Source organism: Gossypium hirsutum, chromosome A06 (genome assembly GCF_007990345.1).
Source record: "Gossypium hirsutum isolate 1008001.06 chromosome A06, Gossypium_hirsutum_v2.1, whole genome shotgun sequence".
Taxonomy (NCBI): Eukaryota; Viridiplantae; Streptophyta; class Magnoliopsida; order Malvales; family Malvaceae; genus Gossypium; species Gossypium hirsutum.
Genome location: NC_053429.1, coordinates 17403384 through 17413053, shown reverse-complemented (window position 1 = coordinate 17413053; position 9670 = coordinate 17403384). Strand labels below are relative to the sequence as shown.

General features: G+C 35.4%; 2 protein-coding genes across 2 annotated transcripts; both read right to left on the bottom strand.

Annotated features, from left to right (window-relative positions):
- Window positions 1-399: 399 nt before the first annotated feature.
- LOC107962759 (probable protein arginine N-methyltransferase 1.2) lies at window positions 400-4211 on the bottom strand. Its single transcript, XM_016899258.2, has 9 exons — window positions 3658-4211; window positions 3268-3278; window positions 2797-2952; window positions 2598-2661; window positions 2368-2510; window positions 1599-1686; window positions 1326-1441; window positions 1034-1184; window positions 400-767 (listed from the first exon to the last, which is right to left on the bottom strand). The coding sequence occupies exons 1-9, from the start codon at window positions 3917-3919 to the stop codon at window positions 562-564; spliced, it is 1197 nt and encodes a 398-aa protein (XP_016754747.1). The 5' UTR covers window positions 3920-4211; the 3' UTR covers window positions 400-561.
- Window positions 4212-4285: 74 nt separating this feature from the next.
- LOC107962758 (xaa-Pro dipeptidase) lies at window positions 4286-9659 on the bottom strand. The gene is made up of 16 exons (XM_016899257.2): window positions 9412-9659; window positions 9274-9323; window positions 9105-9165; window positions 8869-8964; window positions 8633-8782; window positions 8288-8419; window positions 7907-8034; window positions 7521-7563; window positions 7248-7331; window positions 6696-6737; window positions 6460-6530; window positions 6305-6358; window positions 6091-6196; window positions 5891-5959; window positions 5107-5250; window positions 4286-4566 (listed from the first exon to the last, which is right to left on the bottom strand). The coding sequence occupies exons 1-16, from the start codon at window positions 9583-9585 to the stop codon at window positions 4456-4458; spliced, it is 1515 nt and encodes a 504-aa protein (XP_016754746.1). The 5' UTR covers window positions 9586-9659; the 3' UTR covers window positions 4286-4455.
- Window positions 9660-9670: the final 11 nt, after the last annotated feature.

Genomic DNA, 9670 nt, shown 5'->3' with positions numbered 1-9670 from the left:
TAGTATTACATTTAAACCACTTTAAAAAAAAACTTATTTAAACTCGAGCATGAAAATTGATAGACAAATCTAATCAAACTCAAGTAACTCAATCAAATATAAAAAATGATGTTCGATTACGCGGGAAGCCCACTACTATTTGAGTTTGGGTGGGTCAGTCGATACACAATCTGTTGATACATCTATTTTGTCCACTTGCCTCACACTTTCTATTGTAGATCGGCCTGGATCTATAAGAGTCATCATAACCACCATCTTCATTTCTCAATCGGAAGATGATTCAAACAAAAAACGGCAATATTGAGGTTTCAGAACTTCCAAGTTAAAAATCTAAAAACACGAGACAAAAACTTATAATCCTAATTTACTCATGCAAACATGGTAAAGAATCAATCAAAATTAAAGGGCAACAAATGTTACATTCCATATGAAAGAACCAATATTCTCAAGCAGTTGAGGAATGTTGGAATACAAATGCATTAAAATAGGAGCAGCATCTTCACGCTTTAGCCTAGGCCATAAATTTATGCTGGTGGTTGATAAAAATAGTTGTGAGAAACATCAGCGCATCTTGTAGAATTGAACTCTTGAAACCACACAACGTCGACCACTCAATGAATATTTTACCATTATATCAACATCTCGGGGATTCTTCTTGTTTGGTGCAACAGTCATGCTACCAACTATTGCCTCCCCTTCACATACGGTTAGCACATCCTCTAGGTACAACACCGTTTGCTTCCAATGTGTAGCTCGCGATTTTGGCCCTATATTTTGTTTTTTATTTGAAAAAGTCAGAAACATCAATTCTTTCTTCTTTTTTTTATAAAACTCAGAAACATGGATTAATTGTATGAAGCATAAGACTTGAGCAGAGATGCATTATTGTATTGCTAGGGCAAAATAATTATAGACAAAGCTTGCTGCTTTAAACATAGATACGATGGGAAGGACATAGGATATATAAAATTTCGTAATCTATTGGCTGGAGTGAAATGGAAACAAGGAAACAAGGAAGAAAGAAGAGATAAACCTGTAGAGAAGCCCATCAATTTGTGGCACTTGGTAAATGATACATCAAAGTACGCAACAAAAGCATGGATGTAATCATCACGTTGTGCAACAAGCTTAAAAGATGCAGTGAAAGAAGCATCACCCGGAGCCATCTTGGATATATCCATTGTCTGAATAAAGAAAAGCAAAATAAATATAGCAGATAAATCCCAAGGACAATAAATCAAGAATTTTCAGCGAGCATATGGCTTAAATAGATACACAATGATATATACATATACATAAGTTACGCTTGTGCTATTTATTCTCACCTTGAGAAGGTGGCTATTCGTCACAATTTGATTCTGGTCAACTGTGTCCACAAGAGGTTCCATCATAGCTTGCTTTTTGATGCAACTCATGTCAAACCCGTAAACATTATTCCAAACTGTAGCAAGATGATGCAATGGAGAAAAGATGTGAAATATAAGAATACAAGAACTTAATTGCAAAGAACCACAATAGAAAAACTGATTGAAAGCCCGTAACTCCAGATGAACTCAAATACAAAGAACAGTATCAAAGTATCAGTCTACTACGCTCACATTCGATCTTGTCATCTTTGTACTCTGCATCCTCAATTGCTGTCAAGTAAAGAGAAGCCTTATCTGGTAGCACAACACCATCATTGACCTGGCACGGGCAACCATATAAGAAATTTGATTGAAAAAATACAGCATATAAGGAACCAACAAAAATTTGCATTCAAGAGCAAAACAATAAACTTAAAAGGCCACTTAGCCGCCACATAAAAGAACAAGCAAAATATTGCTCAAAGAGAAGATTAAACAAAGATGTAGTTAAAGTCTCAACCATAAACAGTTAATATTTAGACCTCACTTACAGCCCACCTTGTGCACATCATACCATCCAGCAGAGGATGTAAGCAATCATGTTACATATTGTAATCCACAGAGAGAAGTAAAAAAAAGGCCAAGTGGAATATAGGAAATGTCGATAACATGACCATGCAACATCACTGTTTGTTATAGTAAATTTTCAGATCAGTAGCATGAGAGTGCACTGGATATAAATATCGTAGGAAACAACCGATAGAAGGCAACCTGCTTTCACAGTCAGTTGACAACAACCCAACCTAACCCAAAGCAAACCTAACACATTATGCTGACTTACCGACCTGTATATGCAAAGCGTGTATCCCAGGTTGAATATCAGTTTAACACAGCATACACATAATGAATCATGAAGGAACTTCTGAGTACATAATATATACACACAAGCATATTCCTATACGAGCAACCATGAAAATATATCAACCAGAAGACGTTGGAAGTATCAGTAGAAGCAACTTACCAGCCATTTATCACGCGCATATAACACTGTATTCAACATATTCTCAAACAACAAAAAGTAACCCATCCACTCTGATATAATGATGTCTACTTTGGCAACAGGAAGCTCAATTTCTTCAATTTTTCCCTTCAAAACTGTAATCACTGTAACAAAAAATAATTCTAGTGTAAACTATCGAATGAAATAGAGAATCAATACAATAAGACACAACAAACTTTAGTAAACCCCACCATCAGACAATCCATTTGTTTCAACAATTTGTTTAGCCATATCAGCCATGTGAGAGCACTCGACCTAGGAATGGGAAAATATTAACCACATTAAGCAAACTTGGGATGGGCACTAAGAATGAAATAAATATACTGGTCAGAGAAATATAACCAACAGATAAAACAGAAATAAAAAGCAAAAAGGAACAGGACCACATACTGCATAAACATGTGCAGCCCCTGCCTTCGCACAAAACAAGGACAAGATTCCAGTTCCAGCTCCCACATCAAGAACTACTTTGTTCTGGAATAGAAACTTATTCTGATAAATAACGTTTTGATATGTCTTAGTTCGCACTACATCCTTGAGCATTTCCTGAAATGCAGTGACTAGCAGGTTAGCATAGAAACAAGTTTAAGTAAAAAATTATTCAATTCTCCGAAGCTTTTCCACTACAACCAACATGCTTAAGTGAAAATGATAATTGTTTCCGGAAAGCAAGCACAACACATTAAGTCGTGGGTCAGCTTAAATAAATTGAACGATTACAGCTGAGCCTTCATTCACAAATATTCAGTAACCAATATTCAGAAAGTAATGGTACCAAAGCAAAACTATTCTATAAAGAACTCAAAAATATCCAAACAGGAAAATGCCCTGCATTCAATAGTCCAAGTCCAGCACACTTACTTCGTGAATTCCTGCATACCAAAAAAGAAAATTCAAAATAAGCTTCAAAAGAATGTGCTATCTGCACATAAATGATACTATTTAAAGGACAAATATTAGTCAACCAAATGCAGCGCCAAATGTATACTGCTAAATTGCCATTTATTAAACGTATAAGATATAACCAGAAATTGCTAGAGCTTCATTAAATTAGACATAAGCAAACTATAGAACTGAAAGAGCTCTAAATTTTGCAAAGATTGAAAGTTTCGTCCCTCATTCAAAGCTTCCTCATAAGCAAAGTTAAAGCCAACACTAAAAAATCTCAAAGTTTCCCCCAGTTTTCTAATCGACAAGAAAAATAACAATAAAAAATCAAAGCTACAAAATAAGAGGAATAAGAAAAAATACCAAAGTGAGAGTAAGAATCGAAGTAATAATCAGCACTGGTTTTATCATCACCGGCATCGCTATCTACAAAGGAGACGTCAGGTTCTCCCATGGAAACATCTTCAGTAGCTTTATCAACGGCAAGGATTGATTCGTCAAGATTGGAATTGTCAGTAGCGACTCCATCGTCGTCGGCGTCTTGGAAGCGAATCTTCGTTCCTTCGAATTGGTTCGAAGAGTTCGTCGAGGTTTGGGCCGTGTTGCTTCCTTTGCGGCGACCCATTTTCTTAATGACAGTGATTAGGGTTTAGCGGAGGAAAGTGGGCGAAGGTTAGGGTTTTTGTTAGGGCTTTTTCGCTTTGTATTGGTGAGAAAGGTTAGGTCCAATTGCGAGCTATATTGCAATTTGCTTGCGTTTAAATATTGGTTGGTGTACTGTCACGTCCCGGTCGATTTTTAGAGGGACGAATGTCGAAAGTTTTTTCAAAAGAAAATATTCTAAAATAAATGTGCAATATTTCAAATGACGTCGTTTTACCAGGGACTGATCTCAGATAAAGCCATTGATTTTTTTTATTTTTTATTTGGGTGTATTATTCCAGTTAGACTATCCATATATTATGCATATGACACTAAAACATCCAGTGCATAAACAAATGTTTAATTATTTAATTTGGTAAGATTGATAAGATATAAATATCAATAATACAAACAAGTCAACTTTTATTGGCTGATAGGGTGAGATCTTCCGGTCCCCACATTCTCAGGTACATAACAATGTTGAAAAAACTTGACTAAAGCTTCCCCATCACTTTGGGATTAACCAGAGGCCCTGTTGAGTGGCCATGGTCCCCCTGCCATGACAGCTTGAATCTCCCATGTTTCTCGAGGAACTTTTGTCATGTTCTTGCTACCGTTGGCCGTTACAAGCTACAATCGAAGAAAGGAACTGTATGATTAAGAACAATGACACAAACAGATAAAAACGCAGAGCCTATCCTAAATGTATTTTACACAAATGTAGCACAATACACGAAAGTCCCTATGACTAAATTCTTTGCACATGAGCTAGCTGTAAAGTATTCATGGGTTTTATAAGTATTGCACGTATTCAGCAAGAGTTAGCATCCCACAGATCTTGCAGTACTTTATCCATACTCCTAGACACTCGAACACCAAGAAGCAAATTCATAAACTGACTTGTTAGAACTTAGAACACTGAAGATTCTCAACCAAAACTACTCTTCAGTTCTTTTATAGCCAATACCTAGTTTTGTCGCTGTGACCCATTTTATTAACAGCATAGGGAAATGTAATACCTATTTCTACATGCACGTAGACGTTAATAAGTGATAGAATTGATTTATTTTTAAACTATGATTGACACACAGACCGACTACTTATATATGTAATATAATTAAGGCAGGAAATTTTGGACTTCAATAACTGTAAGATTAAGTGAATATATACCACATCACTTTCTATTCGAACTCCACCAAAATTTTTAAATTTGTCCACTATTTCACAATTGAAGAACTTTGAAGTGTTTGCGCTTTCCATAGCTGGAACCAACAATGCATCAATGAAATAGCATCCAGGCTCCACTGTTATCACCTACAACAAGAAGACGCAAGCTGTAATACATCTCTAAAGCACTACTTGAATTCCATGTGTAGAACTTTTATAAGAAAGAACAGAAGATCACTTATTTGCACCTTCATAGTGATATAATTAATGCAAACTGATTCCTTTTTAAAACAATTTAAGGGCTTCATGCACTACCATGATGTCATAGACTTAAACTAGGAATAACTAATTGAAAATTAAAGGGATGTTACCACAGGTTTCTTAAGAAAAATAGTTGATATGTCATACGTTATGTTATACCAAAGCACATCAAGAGGTTCAGCTGACTAAGCTTAACTATGAGCAGAGAAACAATAATCAACAAGAACAATTGGTATTAGGACCTTGAATTGTAGTCCTTGGAAGGAGGCAGCCATTAATTTTACAAAAATGGTTTATGTTGTAATTTGAATAAAACATATCATACAAACATAGTTTTCAAATTTAAACATAAGTGATGGTTTTGCAAATGAAACAAATATAAACTTAAAACATACTTGATCAACATTCTGACAACATTCTGATTTCATTTGACTACAAAAATAATGAAATGTTTAACCAGTGTATTGTACAACATATTAGAACCCTCCTCTGACAAGAAAAAAAAAGGGAAAGAAATAACACTTACCATTCCCTCCAGGAGTTGTCTAGCAGTACGCAAAGACTTCAAACCAGGTTCTTTTGGTCTTTCTATGCCCTGCAAGAGTTTAACCCTTCCAAACCCATAAGTGAAATGAAAAATTGAAATTTGTAGCTACCAACAAACTGAGTGAAGTAAGACTAACATAGAGAAAAAAATCTATAAGCAGATAAAATAGTTACAAAGACCTTTGGATAACCACCAGGATCATGAGAATCAATACCCAATAAATGGCCAAGACCATGAGGCATAAAAACAGCACCCACTCGTTCAACCATCATATCATCAAGGTTTCTACAATAAAAAAAAAATGAAGCCAGCTACTAAAAAGATTTACTTCTAATGGTACTAACAAGAAGTGAATCAAAGAAACAAGTACATCATTAAGAAGATAGAATTTACCCAACAAGGATGTTGCCCTTTTCCAGCGACTCTAGAATGATTTTCTCGGCTAATCTGCAACAGAGAAAAAGGAAACAAGAAAATACATATTAAAGATAAAAGAAAAATATTATAAGAAAAATAATCTCATAAGTATTACTTTTCTTTTCCCTTACTTGAGCATATCCACCCAGCTCACACCAGGCTTCATTGCAGCTATAACAGCATTGTGAGCATCAAGGACAGCCTGCAGAACATAGCATGTACGAAAAGGAAGATAAAATAATGACAACTTAATTGAAAGGATTATTTTTTCTTTTCTTTTTTTTATTCAATAGTCAACTCAATATTGATTCTTATAGGAGGAAACTTGATATACCCATCACTCATTGATCAAAGAATAAATACTTACGTTATATATAAGGCTCTGGTCACTTGTAAACTTCCCATTCACCTGCATACATAGTAGGATTTACTTTAGAGAGGAAACTTATATCACCATATACTAGAGAACAAACAAGCCTCTTACTCAGAGTCCTTGTAGTGTGGTAGATTTTTTTATTTTCTGAAGATATATAAGTATTCTCTACAAGGTTTAGAAATATTAGTTATCCCAATAGTCTGCTGCTAAGGAAAGACTCAGCCCCAAAGGTCACAAAGATACTTATTCGTAAACCCATACAAGTGACACAAGATTTGGACATGCAAAACCCTACAATTTCTGCTTCAAATCTTAGGACAAATGCCAACGGTAAATGCTATTTTTTGGGGGGAACCAATCTCAATGGCTTTGAAAAATTAGACCAGAGAACTGAGAGAACTAGGAAAGGAGTCAAACATGTCAGAATATTGAGTTTCTTTTGTGCAGCTGCATTAAATGCTTCGATTGAAAAGTGAGCAGCCCATATCTAGCATTGAGCACATAAGAAAAGACATTGATTGCAACATAAATAGACATACTCACAGGGAATGTGCATGTAATATCAGATCCATAGAAACTGTACTCAGCTCCCATGTCAAGCAAGGCCATATCTCCATCTTCTAAGATCTGCAGGAAAGACATATACAATGTTGAAACCTTACGAACTACTTCCATTTTATCAGATTAATTTAAATGGATCAATTTGAAACTCTTATTGCTATTCACATCATTAACAACTCAATGGGATTGTGTTTTTGGTGCAGATGAAACTATCATATATTTCAAACATTATAGGACAAATATTGAAAATTATACCCTGTCATTAGGAGCTGCAGCATGTCCATAATGTAGAACAGCACTGCACCATAGAAACATAAGGATTATTATTTTGATCCAATATCAACATCTCATATGCAAATATTAATCATAGAACAAGTAAAACGTTCCAAAAGAATAGCAGAATTCACAAATTATACAGAATGAAAAGCAAAGTACCAGCTGTTGACATTGAAAATTTTTCATAATAAAGAGGCATTGTAGTGGAATTTATAACAACTGTAGCCATCCTGGGTTTTATTCTATTGATGCTTTACTTAAAAGGTAAATGCTCAGAAAATAGGCATGGAACATTATTAATGTGCAGTTATTACTGCATGGAACGTACTAAACAAGAAACAATCAGGACCTGAGATAATCCTAACCTGCTTTCACCAGTAGCACAAATACACGTATATGAACAGTGCCTACAGCCACCATATATGTAGGTATGATGAAGAAACATGCTTTCCAACTGATATTCTTTCATACCTGCTTTAGTTTTTCTCATAACCTAGTTAAATAGAAAAGCAAGTACATGTTAAATTATCATTCTCAACATTACACTAAGAAAAACGAATCTGCAAAGAAATTAATGATGCAGGCAAAGTAAACAATGAAGAAAGGAAAGAAGAAGAACCAAGTAACTGGCTATAAACTAAATGCTATATCATGAAGAATGACAGATTATATCTGATAATCATTTACTTAAATATGCAAAAAAAAAAAATACAGTTGTTGTCCAAGCTATGAAATAAAGTGATTACCTCAACATGAGCTTCAGAACTTATATTGTTTGCAAATTGGATAAGAGCAAGCTCCAAATCTGACTTGCAAACTCGGCACTCGGTCAATACAGGATGCAGAGTTGTCAAATCTCTCTCAAATTTTTCTATTCCCTAAAATCAAGATAAGGAGAAAAAACTACATAACCCTATAACAAACAAAATGATGCATTTACATAACATCATAACTTTGAGTCAAAGGTATGCATTAATTCAGTAACTCTGGCATAAGAAAAGTACACTAGAACTCGAGATATAATATCACACTGTTCTAAAAGTAACAGGAAAAAGGCAAATGAAAGTAGAATAGAGGACATAATGCAAAACCTCAAACTCGGCAGGTTTTGAGAAATTATTGCTATCAGTTTTAAGCCCACGTAGGAGGAACAATAAAGGTTTTCCAGATCCCTTGTATTGGTCAACCAAGAGTTGAACAATCTCATCAGTGTAGTAGACCATGCTAACCATATACCTTTCCTGCCAACAGGAATGTAAACATAAAATATACTAAACAAACACAATCGCTGGCATAACAAAACAGAGAACATAGATACAATAGTCACCTGAAAGTAGGAAACTGGCTTTATTTCCCCCAACCAAACAGCATAATCAGCTGGTAACCTAGGCGCAAAAAGAATGGATTTCCCAGTTGCAATGTCCTTTAATGGGTAAAAAAGGAGAATTTATCAACTTCAAGTCTTCAACAGTTTATAAATTCTTTAAACTCTACCAGTTAAGAAAGGATTCTGAAGTTAAAAAATTTGAAATTTAAAAAAAGAAGGTCATACAAAGAACTTACAATAGCACCATAGAAACCAGGCTCCCTCACACCAAACAGGTAAGCGAAGTAACTCTCTTGCCTGAAAACCGATCAATTGTCATTAATGTCAATTATTTTATTCAAATTGAACTGAATTGTATTTGTAATGTAATTGGAAGTTTAAAAGAGAAAGGCAAAATCGAGGTACCTGAAGAGCTCGATGTGATCGGTGCAATAGCGCGTTTGCTCTTCGCCACCCTGTTTGATCGATTAATCCAATAAAAATTAACTTCGATGAAGGCGTTTGTGGATGGAAGTTATTGAAATATTACTTAAATAAGAGTACCTGGAGGAGAACGAAGCCATGATGGGGGCGAGAGGAGTTGGAGAGGTGTTGGCGAAGGGATTTGAGGAGCTTTTGACGGTTGGATACGTGGAGCTCCATGGGTACCGTCGGAGGAGAGAGAGACGACGGCGAGGTTGAAGCCATGGAAATGGCTTCTCTCGATGGTTTCGCCATTTTCAAGCAACTAAGCTGGAGACTGAAGAGTAGCAGTACTACAAATTATTTGGGATTTTCCCATTTTAGAACTACGGACAAGTGC

Coding starts and splice junctions, on each gene's coding strand:
- LOC107962759 (XM_016899258.2), bottom strand. CDS start 3,919: ATGGGTCGCCGCAAAGGAAGCAACACGGCCCAAACCTCGACGAACTCT. Junction 2,662..2,796: donor GGGCTGCACATGTTTATGCA/GTATGTGGTCCT, acceptor TCCCATTCCTAG/GTCGAGTGCTCTCACATGGC. Junction 768..1,033: donor ATTGATGGGCTTCTCTACAG/GTTTATCTCTTC, acceptor AACAAAATATAG/GGCCAAAATCGCGAGCTACA.
- LOC107962758 (XM_016899257.2), bottom strand. CDS start 9,585: ATGGCGAAACCATCGAGAGAAGCCATTTCCATGGCTTCAACCTCGCCG. Junction 8,035..8,287: donor GTTCTGAAGCTCATGTTGAG/GTAATCACTTTA, acceptor CTATTTAACTAG/GTTATGAGAAAAACTAAAGC. Junction 6,359..6,459: donor AGCTGGGTGGATATGCTCAA/GTAAGGGAAAAG, acceptor TCTCTGTTGCAG/ATTAGCCGAGAAAATCATTC.